General features: G+C 39.5%; 1 protein-coding gene across 3 annotated transcripts; it reads left to right on the forward strand.

Annotated features, from left to right (window-relative positions):
* Positions 1-931: 931 nt before the first annotated feature.
* sufu (suppressor of fused homolog) lies at positions 932-14542 on the forward strand. Of its 3 annotated transcripts, XM_083923529.1 has the most exons (13): positions 932-1048; positions 4378-4554; positions 5357-5491; positions 5822-5958; positions 7280-7422; positions 8167-8252; positions 8931-9003; positions 9563-9719; positions 9881-9983; positions 10366-10500; positions 12644-12782; positions 12867-12935; positions 13030-14542. In XM_083923529.1, the coding sequence occupies exons 2-13, from the start codon at positions 4406-4408 to the stop codon at positions 13117-13119; spliced, it is 1416 nt and encodes a 471-aa protein (XP_083779655.1). In that variant the 5' UTR covers positions 932-1048; positions 4378-4405; the 3' UTR covers positions 13120-14542. The 3 variants fall into 3 exon arrangements, with proteins under 3 accessions (XP_083779655.1, XP_083779654.1, XP_083779656.1); XM_083923528.1 differs by lacking the exon at positions 932-1048 and having other exon boundaries at positions 4220-4554; XM_083923530.1 differs by lacking the exon at positions 932-1048 and having other exon boundaries at positions 4220-4554; positions 9566-9719.
* Positions 14543-15924: the final 1382 nt, after the last annotated feature.

The following is a 15924-nucleotide window of genomic DNA, read 5'->3' on the forward strand; positions in this document are numbered from 1 at the left end:
TCCTGTCATATTCAGCGGATTGAACACAATCAGTATCACATCCCACGTCCTATTTGACTAAGACCAGAGAGCAAACAAAGTTATTTTAGGACGGCTGTGTTATTGAATACACCCTATCAGAAAGACCTCACCTGAATAAATGACTCCAGCCACACAGATGTTCACATGAATCAATGTCCTCATAAACATGCCCATGACGCCAGCAGTACACATCGCCCTTCTGATAAACTATATTTAGCCGAGATAAATCACTTTTTCGAGGAAACATACTGTCACCGGCTCAAACATGACTGTGCATTTCAACACCCACAGCGTGTGGATAGAATTTCCACTCACTTATGTAAATATACTGTAGTGTTAAATACTATTTCACTCTTGTGCAAACACAAAAACACCAAACAGTTTCATCAGTTTGCATGTGCCCAGCCAGCAACCTTCCAGTGTGTCTGCTTCGTCATCGCCTCTCATCTCGACAGCTGTTCGTGGCCTGTGGGGGAATTCCTGGTTCCTCGAGTAGACGCAGCCTTTCCCCTGCTCACTTTATGGGAACAGGGGGCAGGGCCAGTCAGATGGTTTTCCTCAGAAACTATTATGTGTTGATTCACTGTGAGGGGGCGTACTGCTCACCACTCCCACTGTTTCCTTCTTACTGGGAAGTGACTGTCAGCCTTACCGAACAGAGGGAGGGGATGAAAAACAGATACTAGGAGGGAGGGAGGCTGATGTGTGATGTGAAAGGTGGTGGTATTTAAGGTCCTCTGCTCTTGAATGTCAGACAGTGCGCGGTATCCTTTCTTGGAACTTGGAGGACATGGGAGAGTGAGCAGAAACATGCAGGTGAACTGGGGAGGGATGGCTGACCGTATGTACATTCAGTTTGGAGCGACTCAATGCTGATTCAACGCTGACAACTTTTTGTTAAGATGGGACTGCTGAAGATCGTTTAAAGCGTGACCTTTCAAGAGTACAGTCTTGGGAGGCCTTTACGAGGAGATGTCGTTCTGATATATCCAAGATCTGGAGAGAAAAGTTTCAGTAATTGACTGGGGTAAGTATATAGGTAGAAAATTACCTCAATTTGCTCAAATTATGGTCTTTTTTAAAATTATTTTGATGACACATTTGATCTAAAATGGTCAGAAATGCCTGCGGAAAAACTACAAGCTACACATGATTAACATGTTTTAAGTTGTGAAATTGTATTAGGTAGAAAAGAGCTCTTATAAAGAAACACCAACTTCCGCATTTTCTGAGCACTTGCACATGAAGGTTGTAAATGCTATCATACTATGTTAATGAACCTGATCTTTGTGTGAGAGCTGTTTAAAACTGAAGTAATGCCCTCATAGGGCAATTCTTTTGTAGCGATAGGTCGTAGAACCGGTTGTTTCCCAGTCCAAGTCCCGGAAAGATAGGAGTTTCCTGAACGTGTTCAGGTGTGGCCTTCCTCAGAAAGTTCATTGTACTGTATTGCATGCATCCTAAAAGAATGTATACACTCATACTAAATAAACCACAGTGACTGAGATAACATTGAGGAATTATCTCACTGTGCTGTCATTGTCAATATTGACTCCAGGCCTTGGATGAGGTGTTTTTTTGAGCTCCTGTAGAACAAGAGGTTCGTTAATACCAAACTTACTTTGGAGGGTTCAAATCGACTAACTGTAATGTCAGTAATTGCATTGTCCAAGAGTTCTTTTTCTGGGAGTGTACAGCCATAAAAGATGAGTCATTTCATGCTTCGACCAGAGCACTATCAGCATGATCTGATTCAGAGCTTGCATCAGCCCAGTGGGCATACTTTCATTTCAGCGGTAGAGAACCATTTACAAGAATACTTAGGTTAAGATGGTTGGATTTCCTCAGACGACCCTGAAACTCTGTCTAACCACAGCACTGGATCCATTCAATCATAGGGGTATTTTGGAGGTTTGTTTTCCACTTATTTCACTTACATAAAATGCCTCTCAATCTGCTGCCAATTTATGAAAAAGTCTGTTTTAAATTACACATTGCACTAAGGCAAATGCCAACTATGACTGATCACTGTTTAAGACCAACTTACGGCCTCTTGCTCAATCTTCCAAAGAAAGAAGTAGAGCTGATGTTATCATCTGATCATCACCCGGCATTTCTTGAGAAATGGGGAAGGTCATGGTGACTAGACCTCCAGGTGCTGCTCAACAGCATTACACCCACTTTATTTTATGATTAAATGTAGTTTTTTTTATTCTGTTTTATTGATTATAGATGGCTTTATTTTGGTTTCAATTCATAAAGACATGGGCAATAAACTGAGTTTAAGGGGGAAAAAATATTAATAATGAAGCATGACTTTTGTTAAGCCGTTCAAGGACCATTTGAGGCGCCTGAGGACCAACTTTTAAGTGCTGTACTATGAGAACTGAATTCCATAGATGGTGGCGTGTTCAGGTGTCATCTATGGGCTCAGTTCTTTTGGCATGGTACTAGTTTGTCTGCTTTACTGCACAGCACCAGAGAGTGGGAATCATGACCATCAGAAGAAGTTGCATGAACCCGTTTACATTCCTTCTAGCATGTCTAAGATATACTACACGTTACTTTTGTTTGTTTGTTTGTGTATATTGTTAGCTTTGAATATAATATTACTGTGAATAAAATAAACACATTTGTAAATAACGAATCAGTTTATCAAGCATATTGTTTATTGTTAATAAAGTGAATCAAAGTGAATTGTTCTCTGTAATTTATTGACTGTTTCAATTTAAAAACACTGCAATATTTACGAAATACATGATTCAAGGGTGATTTTCAGAAATACAAGAGCTACCATGTACATGCAGACTTCTTATTTTTTTAATATCAGCTCTAGTTCCATAAAAATCTACAGCCATGGTGAAGGCAGTTAGCTAGATTGGCTAAAAGTATGATTAGATACAACAGCCCACAAAATTTCCAGTTGTGTAGTCTATGTACAGTAGGCCTAGACTTTTAATAGTGGACGACTCAATAATGGTCAGATGTACTACACCATTACTGGTTTACTGGTTTCCTAAAGTGATTAGGCCTATGCCAAGCACCGCCCATAGGGCCCTCCTAAGAGACCTGTATTTGCACACATATCCCTCACATAGACTGAACAACATTAAATTAATGAAAATTGGTCGTAATCTTTGCCATCCTGGTTTGGTAAAGTCTGTGGTCTCCAGGTATGGTTGTGTATAGAAGTGCATGGAGAAAAGGGCTGCGATATTGCACCACAGCATGTTGATGAAACATGATGGGTTGAAACAAGCGGTTGAAGATGAATGAATGAATGATACTTTTGCATTCAGTATTATAAAAGAGATGACAATGCCATGATTGTCAGGGATTTTTCTATAGGGCTGAAACTCACCTTAGCATGTTGTCATGACAAGTGTCTGCTTGTTATTTTATTTTTCTAAAATAAACCATTTTAATATTACAAGTTGGCACTCCTTCCTCATTTGTGATGTAAGAATGCCTGTGGCCCATATATAGACACACAGACATTCATTCATCTTCAACCACTTGTCCCTATCGGGGTTGCGGGGGACACACGTGTTTCAGATATTCTATTTTCTGATTATTTTTTTTATTGATTTTAGGATTTTAATTAAAAACATGCACTATAAAGCATATACAATAATATAAAACAACATTATGGAGTAGTTGAAATTAGCTCGACCTCAAATAAATATAACATAATAAAATATAAAATGATTATTTTTTTGGCACTTTCCAAGCCTTTTATTAGATAGGACAGACAGGAAATGGGGTGAGGGAGAGAGGGGGAGACATGCAGCAAAGGGCCAAAGGTCGGGGTCAAACCTACAACCGCTGCCTGGAGGACCTTCAGCCTCTTTACATGGAGTGACTGCTCTAACCACTCAGCCACCGGCCGCCCCTATGAAATAATTCTTACATTTGAATACATTAGTACAGTCCAATAGTATAGCATATAGTATTATATTTTTTTAATCGTTGTGTATTCTTCAAAGAGCCCCATTTGGTCCATACATCCCAGAACATTTGGCCCCTGTAACTACATCTGCTTGTAGCCTAATATTTGATTGACAGAGTATAAGCCAATCACAATCATCAACAACCTAAATCTCTGCTCTTCATTGGCCATTAGTAGCCGTCAATCAACTACGTCATGATCCACATCCAACCAATGGCGGAGTAGTTTTTTGTTGAGGATGAGCAACAGGCTGTGCCCCTGCTGAGTGTAGCAGTGGCACACAGCGATCGGGATTAAACCTATATTCTGTCGGACAATATATGTAGTGTGAAGCCTTGATGATTTAGGCTTGTCTCGTTTTTATTTATAGCGGAAGATAACAGAATATACGTTGTTTTTTTTAATAGAATAACCAGATTTCTTCGAGGCCGTGGCATGGATGAGGTACGGCCTACCAGTGGTGCTTCAGCCCACGGACTGGTGCCGCTGTTTCCCCCTGGACTGCAAGCTATCTACGGGGAGTGCAGGCGACTTTACCCCGAGCAGGCCAACCCGCTTCAAGTTACAGCTATTGTAAAATATTGGTAGGTGCCCCTGTTTTGTCGTTGCTAGTCCGACAAATCCAAAAGGTTGTGGGACAAGTTTGTGTAGCGATAGAAAGACGTTTGTTCTGCTGAGCTAACCTTTCAGCTAACTTTAGGTCCAGGAGCCAGGATACTGTACCAACCAGTTAGCCTTAACTGCTAACTTTGGTTTGGGGGAGAATCCAGTACCAAGCTATCATAACGTTAGCTTAATTGGAACATCTTATTTCAATGTAACTCACTACCTATAAGAAAAATATATTGTCTCCTAGCTAAGCTAACTTAGTTTACGTTTCAATTAGTGTGAAAGTAAACTATAGACGACTGTTAAAAGAAAGAAACAAATGCATAACTACAGAAATGAATAAATAAATACAGGCATAAATAAATGTGTAACTAAATAGATAAATAAAATAATAAGTAAATGCTTTACATTTCTTTCTACATTTATGTTAACATACATTTATTTATTTCTGTGTCCATATATTAATGAGGCAGGATTTTCCACTTATTCATGCATTTATGTATTTATACATTTATTTATTTATCTAGACTAAATGGTTACTCGTACTAGTAAACAGCACACTGACTACATAAACAATTTTTGATATGGTCGATGGTTTTCATTATATACTTTATACATTTTATATTTTATTTACTTATTTATTTATATATATATTATATATATATATATAATATACTGTTTCATATTTCTGTTTTCACAAATATATGTTATCTGTATAATATTGTTGTTGTTTGATATGTTGTATAAGTATTTCTGATTCTGATCTGATTCTCACAGGTTAGGGGGACCTGATCCATTGGACTACATCAGTATGTATAGGAGTACGGGCTGTCCAGCTCAGGACATCCAGGAGCATTGGCACTATGTCAGTTTTGGGCTGAGTGACCTGTATGGGGATAATAGGGTTCATGAGTAAGTACGCCAGCATAAACACTTGACTTCCTGTTGCACAGGGGAGTTGGGGTAATCAACGTTTGATGGGAGTAAGGAAGAACTTTTTCGATCTGTTTCTTTTTCATTTGACATTGTGAAAGAGGCAGGATATCTAAACATCACATAAAGACTTTCTACTTATGCTAAATATATGCTTATGTCAGGTGCCCTTAAAGAGTAGACCACCTACTGACTTAGTTAAACATGGTGATTTTCCCAACCCTCATGCATATAGTGAATAAATATCCGTACTGCTCCAGTAGTTTTGTTTACCCAGTTTCTTATTTTGTGTGTGTGTGTGTGTGTTAGATTCACAGGGGCAGACGGGCCAAGTGGGTTTGGTTTTGAGCTTACCTTTAGACTCAAAAGAGAGACGGGAGAGACGGCACCACCAACCTGGCCGGCTGAACTCATGCAAGGCTTGGCACGCTATGTGTTCCAGTCAGGTAAGAGCACAGAGTGTTTAGGGTGGTACCAAACAAAAGAAACAAAGCTGTACTCTTTGTATGGAATGAGCTACACATTAAAACACATCACAGCCAAGGCATATCATTTAATCTCATACTCTGTTTTAAAACAAAGTATACATTGGTTTGAAGAACTTTTACTGTGGATAGTTTTGCAGCAATATCGTTGCACGATCAGGAGCATTTATACTCTAATAAGTGTGCCAATGATAAGGGAACCATTTAGATTTGATTCATCATATTGAATTCACCAAATATTTGGTTATAATATGATAACTGGCTTTGAAAAAAAGTTGCATGCTTTTCTTAGTCATCAGTCAGATGTAACAAACTGTTTTGAGACATTTATTTGGGCTCATTTACTCTTATTTTACACAATTAAGAAGGCCCTGATTAATTGATCAATAAAGTGCCCGACAGATTTAGAGGTAATGTAATACATTGCTAGTTCCAGTCCTAAATTCTCCATCCTTCACCAGGAAAAGCAGTGACAATGAGTAACAGTTTCACACTTTAATAGTTTAGTAAATTATTTATCTGTACAGGTTGGGTTTTGTTTTCGAACATCTATATTTGGCAGCAGTATGCTTGTCTCCTTGTGATGTCTTTGTGAAAGTGAATAATGTGTTCTTTGTAAAGTTAGCTTGTTATTCCTGCGACACATTCAAACATGCAGGAATAGAGAAGTCTGCTGCCGGCAGCAGTCTTAGGTTTAGTACACATTATTTGTTTGTTGGAGCTCTGGGTATTGACAGGAAGTCTAATTTCCCCTTTTCTTTCCCCTCACCCTTTTAATAGGATTGTTTTCACGAATGGCAAACAAGACTGTGAATGTATGCTCTGTGTAACGGGTAGATACTCTGCTGCTTAGTTCTTTAAATCCTCCAGTGGTGTATTATAATGTGCACAAGAAAGTGTGGTTGAGAGGGGAGGGGATATTTATAAGCTGTGAAAGAGAAGAAGGCTATTCTCTCGAGTCTCCAGGCTGTCCTTACCACCCAACCCTTCTCTGCTATCCAGCTGGGGTCAATTTGCGCGTGGGTGGGCTAGGCTCCTGAGCTAAATGAATGCTGATTTCTGGCCATCATCCCCCTCGCTCTTTTTCCTGCAGTGAATCTGGACTGGGTGCATATTACCTCCCAAGCAGAAAGATTTCTCAGCTGGAAATGTAGTTTTTACGCTTTTCTTGCCACATTTGGTTCTCGATTTCTCTCTCTTTTTCACTCTCTCTTTCACTTACTCACGCTCATTCTCTTGCTGATCTGTGTCACCTCTGGTTTTTTTTCTTGTCTCTTGACAGAAAACACATTTTGTAGTGGCGACCATGTATCGTGGCACAGTCCACTAGACAACAGTGAATCTCGTATCCAGCACATGTTGCTTACAGAGGACCCACAGATGCAGCCAGTTCAAACGCCATTTGGCACAGTGACCTTTCTTCAGGTAAGTTCAAATATGTGATATTCACATTGTTTAAGTAACGCAATTTAGTATCAGTCATGATGCAGTGATTAACATCAGTTATTCAGAATATTTAGCCAATATACCACACTAAAATGATAAAAATGGACACATGAAATAAAACCTTTTTCTGATATTTGTACAACTTAGAGATTTAGATCTTGTTATTATTCATGAATAGAAAGGCAGCAACAGCAGTAGAAGTACTCAGAAAGTAACAAGATTGTAGACCGCAGCCTTTCATGCTCTGGGCTGCAGCTATCGAATCCTTTTATAAACGATTCCTACAGATTATCCCATTTATTAATCGAGTAATCGGAAAAAAAAACATTAAGTTATTATTTAAACAATTCAAAGTAGTGCATAAAATTCTCTGACCTGTGTTTACTCAAGAAGGTTTAAAGACAAATAGATTCATTTAGAAAATTAATTAACAATAGATATCATCAGGAAGAGCGAGTTGCTCTCTTCCTGTTTACCGTAACAACATGCAACGTACAAAACAACGCTGTCAGACGCTGAATCATCGATGTCGAGCTGTTGTGGTATAACAGTTCTAGTTTGCAGTTCACACATTGCACCTTTTTGGCTTCTTTTTAAGTGTGAAATGATTCCAAACTTATTCTCTGCCTTTTCCGGATGTAGTGGCGAGGCAGAGATTTTGCCTCAATGAAGTTTTGTAACACAAGTAATTGTTTCAGCCCTACTCTACACTATCTCTTATAGATCGTAGGTGTATGTACAGAGGAGCTACAGGCGGCCCAACAGTGGAACGGTCAAGGCATCCTGGAGCTGATGCGTGGAGTCAGAGTGTGAGTACAACTGCATCAGGACATGATCCGGCTAGATAAAGAAGCTATGTTTTAGATTTTAAAATTATACTTTACATATTGGGTTGTGTTATTATTCTTAGTTTTTATTGTTTATTATTCAGACCAAGCACGTTAGGGTAATTCTCAACAAAACTGAGGAGGCCCTGTGCACTGTCTAGGTTATCTAACTTTTTTCTTTTTTTTAATGTCAATATAAATGTCAGTCTAAGCATTTCAAGTATGTGATGGGGTACTCCTTTAGATTTGCAGTAAATTAACTTGCCTTGACGTATGCTTTAAATCATTATCTTTCTTTTTTTGTGCCTTTTATATGTGAAGATTGATAGATTTTTTTTCAGCATAACTTATATGACCTAAGGCAGACCAAATCTGCTAGCATTGTGCTGTAATAGCAAATCAAATATAGATTAATTTATCTGTAACACCATATTTACATTTGCCTCCAAATGGTCAGTCAGTCAATTGAAAACTCCAAACACAGTTACATTAATGCCACTGCAGTAAAATAAAATGTATGGCATCCAGTTTGAGAAATTCATTGTGAGCAGCAAGTCAAGCGCATTTTATCTTGTTCATTTATTAACTCTGTGTTAAACATGATTAATTATAATGGTTAATGATGTCTGGGACTAATGTTGTTAACTGTCATGTCTACAGAGCTGGTGGCCCCTGGTTAATCACAGACATGAGGAGAGGGGAGACCATTTTTGACATCGATCCACATCTACAAGTAAGGCGTCATTAGGTTCTGCACACTCCGCAAAGTGAACTGTATTGTATTTATAGTGTGAGAAAAGGAGCACTTTTATCCTCCCCATCTGTTAGCTGATTGTGCCAGCAGCTAATGCTACATGCTATATTTTCAATAAATGATCTGTGTTATGTCATGGCAGTCCAATGTTTATATTGCGATGGTCTCTGATAGGATGCATGGTCAGTAAAGGAAAATGGGTTAAGAGGCGATAAAAGGAAGACCGATCAAAGAAGGCCATTTATAACCTGTGACATTATAACTGGGACAGGCCTGGAACAGGTCATGGGTTTGTTCTAGATATCAGAGACAAAAGTGACGCTCACATCTACAAAGCATTTTAACCTGTTATAGAGATTGTAGTGTTATTTTGCAACAACTTCTACATGATTTTGCTCTCTGACAGTATTTAGTGCCCCCTGTTGGCCAAGAAATGTTGTGATCAGAAATGTTTTCTCATTTCTGAAAATGTGAACCTTATGTGAGTTTTATGTGAGCTAGTGTTGATGATTGCGTATATGTTTCTTGCTCATCTAAGCAGGAGAGAGTGGACCAGGGTATTGAAACGGAGGGCTCTAACCTGAGCGGGGTCAGCGCCAAGTGTGTGTGGGACGATCTGAGTCGACCGCCAGAGGATGAGGAGGACAGCCGATCCATCTGCATAGGATCACAGCCACGGAGGCTCTCAGACAAAGGTATGCCAAGGTTACAGCAGAGCGAAAAGAGTTGCTCCTCTTTTTAAGACTGAGTAGATCCAAGGGGGCTTGACCAGCCTGTGCACAGAAGTTCTGCTTTCATGCTCCCAGCAGTGCATGATGGGATAATTCCATGCTGATGTTTGTCTGTGTGTTGACAGACACGGAGCAGATCAGGGAAACCCTGAGAAAAGGACTGGAGTTTAACACCAAGGCAGCATTACCACCCATCAGCAGCCAGAGACAGAGCCACGAGAGACCTCAGTGAGTTTTCCTCCCACACACCAAAACACACAGAACATGGGTTCAGCTCAGCACAAGGGTTGCACCAGGATAACTCTCTCCGCCATGTGCAATGACTCAGTGTAGCTGACATCTGAACTGTTATCACCATTGTTTCTAAGCTACCAGCAGTGGTAGTGGCAGGCTTACTTATTTGTTGCTATTTTTCTGTGGGAGTTGTTGCGTCTTCCACAGAATCAGGTAACCACTTCATGAAAGGAGTTGTGAAATCTGTGTCAGTATATTTCCATTTGCAGTCAAAGGCAAAGGAGCCACCCCAGTAGCAGTTTTTTCACAGACCATTCACAGCCATTCTCTCATATTCTTACTTGCTCTCACTTTCTTTTCTTTGTCTATTTCTTAGGAGTCGGAAGGACAGTTTGGAGAGTGAGAGTTCAGCAGCCATTGTTCCTCATGAGTTGGTCCGAACACGGCAGTTGGAAAGCGTCCATCTGAAATTCAACCAAGAGTCAGGCACACTGCTGCCCCTCTGCCTGCGGTACGGCACCATTTTCTATTTTACTTCCACATGTTATTTGGAATGCTCCAAAGACAAACAGAATTTTAAACAAATAGTACAGGCATTTTTGTTGGATTGGTAGGGCAGAATGTCTCAATAAAGCAACAGAGCAAAATCACAGATGACACTTGTTTCTCAGACATTAAATAGGGGCCTTCCGCAAATCAGCCCCAAACATGATTTTCCTCCTCCTATTCTGGTTCCCTGTATACATCTGGTATGTTTTGCGCAAAAAGGTTTGCTGTGTTTACCGCTTACTTTACATGTCAGTTAAGAGTATTACTGTACATTGACACGTTGAGTAAGACACTTGTACAATGACAATTACTTTTTACTACTCACCTTACAAAAGAGAAGTGCATCAAAGGCTGGAAGTAGCTTTAAAAGGTAAAGATTTGCTGGATTGAAACTGATTTTCAGTAATCATAAATCCCAAGATAACTTTGCCTTAATATTTTGCATTTGCTAACACAGGACCAATGGGCTGGTCAACATGTCAACCAACTTAATATGACACTAGGACTCTAGTGTAAAAAGTGGGATTTCTATGGGGTTTTTTATTTATTATTGGTATCGACAGACTTATTCCGTAGCTCTAGATTTCCAAGGGGCGGGATCAATGGTGAGAACCAAAATGCCTCTGTGTGCAGTTTGATGTTTTGGGGTTTTTTTAGCAGCCAAACTACCACCTGAGCAATACATCTTCAACAAGAATTGTAGGGTTTGTATAATTGCTCCTCTGTTGAGGTTCCTCTGCACAGACAGAAGACGAACTTGCTTGATGTGGTCTCTGTCTGGGGAAAGAACAAGTCCAAAGTTAGTTGACAGAGAGACCTTTGTGTAAGAGAGGAAGAGATGCGCTGGAAGGTAAGAGCGAGAACGCTGTAAAGGGCCCAAATATGCGATACTGGCATAGGCTGTGATTATGTCTAATGTTGCATATGAACTCTTGACTTTTAATACCTGAAAAGGTTGTGAAAATAGTTCTCACACTTTGCAACAGACCCACCACAACCAAGTTGAAATGCTTCTTATATTATCACACACACACACACACACACACACACACACACACACACACACACACACACACTTTAATACACATGCATGCACACAAAGCAAGTGTTATTTTTATAATTTTGTAATTTATTAAAATTATCTGATTAGCTTTGAATAATTCCTTGCTCTTAGAACGACTGATACTGATACTCACTGTGTAATGGCGGGTCTAAGGTAGGTGCTAAATACACAACCAGCCAGAGCCTCCAGGTAGTAATTGTATTGAAAATTTTCTACGAGTGATGTCATGTTTTGATGCAATTAGAGATGTTTAGATATATATTAAAGTATTACTATTGTTAGAGAATTTATATTAATATTTAATTGTAATGGATGGGATATGATGACTTTCTTTCATTATCTAGTTTGACAGTCATATACATAACAACACATAACTGAAAAAAAACATTAATGAACTACTTTAAAATAGATTAGTCTTCAGGGCTAAAATACGTGTTGTCGGATCGGTGCAGACTTGCGTACTCGCCGATACCAGCCTTTTTGGCAGTATCTCAGGCATATCCGATACTGGTATCTGTATCGGAACAACTCTAGATGTAATCAGAATGCTACAATCTATGTTGTTTCTATTATAATGGCTGCAGATGCAAATATCTAAAAACAACAGTTTCATTATTTTTTATTTATTTTTTAAATGTATTTACTTACTTGATTTGTCACTGAATATTTCAGTATACGTACGTCCATACATTCAAACAAAGAAACAAAGATTCATTATTTTAATAACATTTTAAAAGACTGTTGTCCTTGCATTGGTTTGTTGATTTTTTTTAAAACAGATTTTTAATCTTGTCTACAAAGTGCTGACTGTTGGTGCCTCAAATGTGACGTGTTTTTGTAAATATCAAAATGAGCAACTGGCTATCTTCAGTCATCACAAAAACATTTCTCAGAAATTGTAATAACTCCATCCTTTAAAAGGTTGCTAGTAACAGTCACATGGGGAGATAAGTACTGTGTTATGGCTCAAACAAATGAAATCGCACTGATTATTTGTGCTGACCTTTGTAGTTCACGTTGTACTGTATTTAATTTATTACAGAGGCCGGCTGCTCCATGGGAGACACTTCACTTACAAAAGTATCAATGGAGACACAGCCATCACATTTGTGTCGACAGGAGTTGAAGGAGCTTTTGCTACTGAAGAGCACCCATATGCAGCTCATGGCCCCTGGCTTCAGGTATACACACACAGACTTGTACATGAACTCATGTGGTGCTTTCATATTTAGTGCATTTATCCACCTTCTGTTCACTCTGCATAGATATTGTTGACTGAGGAGTTTGTGGAGCAGATGCTTGGTGATTTACAGGAACTTAACACTCGTGAGGAGGTTTGTAAAAACCCTGTATTTTAACATTACTTTCAGTTTGGTTTTGCTCAACTGCCTGTTTTACCTTTTTTTTATATAATTTTTCTTTGTACAGACAAAGTTACCAAAGGAGTACAGTTGGCCAGAAAAGAAGCTGAAGATCTCTGTCCTACCAGACTCTGTGTTTGATAATCCACTACAATGAGACAGAGACACTGCATCACTAGAAAACTCCAGACAAAAACACCTGCAGACACATATTTCCAGAGTTGACCATAATGAACAGGAGAACATGCAGCGACCCCCGAGCTGTCAGGGCGCACAGATATGGTGTTCCCACAGTGGACGGCCAGTGACTGTTTCACTCCTGAAAAATGATCTGAGGGATGATCTTAACACTTTTGACTGTTACTGCACTCTTAGACTAGCTCCGCCGTTTACAACATTTCTCTCTTGAGGCTTGAATCATTTTGAGAATGTAAAACCAGCCAGTCCAGATGGTTGACCCGTAAGAACAATCATTACAGGTGACACACTAGCTGTAGCGCAAAACAGGATGACGTCATTCCTCCAGTAAGGCCAGCCAAGGTCCAAGGTCCAAAATATACGTCACTAATACAGATGAGAACGCATCCTGTGATCACTAAACAGTGTCCCAAGTGATAACTGTTGTTGTCGTCTCAAAAGCATCTATTTATTCCACTGCCTTAGAAAGGACTGAAAGAAGTCACGTGTTGAACCTTTTTTATCTTTTTTTCAGTTGAGCTCACGTGTATAGTTTTTACAAATGCTGGACATTTTTCTTGAATGTGTTTGTGGTCATACCAAAGTTTGAACTGTTGGCAATCCCCTGCCAGTACTGTCTGTGTGTTAAAAAGGTCACGGTTCCTTGATAATGATACGACAGGCTGAACTGTCTAACATTCACTGCCTGTTCGGAAAAGTAAAACAAGCATCTCAGCTGTTTTCTTCTGCAAATGCTGCAGGTATTACCACCTTGTTTCCTCCTGTGCCAAGAACAAGACTCCTATATTGAACTTTTTTTTTTCTCACAAATGATGGTGCGTGCTTTAAAATTATGAAATACATCAAGTCCGTTGTAAATGTCAAAGACTAGGAATCTGTGGTCAGTGTCCTCCTTTCAAGTGTTGTCCCCAGTGACCTCATGACTATGAATTGTTTGGTTTTTATCGCTAGGACCTACTTGAAAATGAGTTAGAGATAAATTCTTCAGTGCCTTGTGTTGAAAAGGACCGTGTATTCACTTGACTTATAATGCTGCCCACAGCACCTAGATTGTTAAAGAGAAGTCACTTTGTATCAAGGCTGCTGAGTTCAGTCTTTTTCTGATACCGTCATTGCATTCCATTCTAACACAAAAACAATAAAAAAAGACTACTTTTACTACAGTTTCTTCTTACAAAAATGTGCTCATACAACATGGGATGGCATCTTATTTTTGTTCCTATTCAGAGTGACAAATGTAAAGCTTAGACATTGTTGTTATGGTATTTTGTAATTACTATCTTATGACTGAACTGCCTGATTGTAATCCCAAGTGCATTAAAACGTGTAGGTATTTACACAAATAAAGCTGGAACACTAATGCTGAATTCCAGAGGAGTTTATTTTGTTCAAAAATGACGTGATATTGGTAAATGCTTTTTCTATATTATTCATGCGTTTTCACGCACACATACCAATGCTAACATGCAAAGTCACCATGATGACCGACATACGACAGAGACTGGATTATACTATTGTTGTATGTTCCTATGACTGCATGTAATCATGATGATTATTTGTTAAAAACTATTTCTTATAAAATATTTGAGAATCAGACAATTGTATGGCTTTATTAGTATTTGATAAACAATTTACTAATGTTTTATAGATCCAACAGAAGCTATTAATAAAAAGGTTTGGTTGCCAGGTGGAGGGAAATCCCTCCGGCTGGTGTTGACCCATTCTGTTTGGTAATAAGGCTGTTGTAAATGGAGGACCTGGTAACCCAAAATTTGCGTTATTAACCATTAATAAATATAGAAATTATTAACCACTCAGACTATTAGCCATTGATAAAGCCAATGGTTATGGAAGTAAATCCGTGTCATCAGATTTTGACATTTAAAAAAAGCCACTGAATTTCAAACACTGAAATTATGTATTTGAATGTTTTGACGTTTGTGTTTTCTGATGTTCATAAATTGAGGTTAAAAATTAAACCATACAAAATTCAAGTCTAAAAAATGAAAAACAACAAAAAAAACAACATGCTAAATTCAGCTGTTAAATTCAGTGTTGACATCCAGGGAACCAAGGAAGAGCAATCGATTCCAGATACTACTCACAGAGCTGTGACAGTGGCTGTTAGTTGGCTAATCCCCCAGAAACTATGGATATACGGTATAAACATAATAATCCATGATCCAATATGCTTTCGTGCAGCAGACTGTGGTTATGGCTCGGCCTCATCAGCGGGACCGTGGAAGTGATCCGCTATAGGGTCTACCCCCCGGTACCTCGCAGCTCCAGCAGCTGTACCCAGCCTCCCTCGTCAGATTCACGAACTTTCTTTCCATTCTCACCGATGATTTTTAAGCCGCATCTTATACCTACTGTGGCGGATATGATTGTATGAATGTAGATGTTGTTAGTAAATGTGTTACGGCTCCCACTGATGAGGCTACCCGGGGCAGCTGAGCGTCTGGCGGCATGTTTTCTCCTGCGCTCTCGCTTCCCCCGGTCCCCAGACCGACAGTCTGTTGCTCAAGGCTCCCGCGCATCTGTGGCTGCTGTCAGGTCGGGTGCTTTACTCCTAAGCAGGACCAGAGAAGCAGATCTGCTCCTGTCCGGAGCAGTTAACCAGCGCTGGAGCTGCGAGGTGCCGGTATGTCCTCCTCCGCCAGCGAGACACCCTGTAGCGGATCACTTCCACGGTCCCGCTGATGAGTCCGAGCTATAACCACAGTCAGCTGCACGAAAGCATAGTGGATCATATACTATTATC

The sequence above is a fragment of the Echiichthys vipera genome, assembly GCF_963691815.1.
Source record: "Echiichthys vipera genome assembly, chromosome: 11".
Classification (NCBI taxonomy): domain Eukaryota; kingdom Metazoa; phylum Chordata; class Actinopteri; order Perciformes; family Trachinidae; genus Echiichthys; species Echiichthys vipera.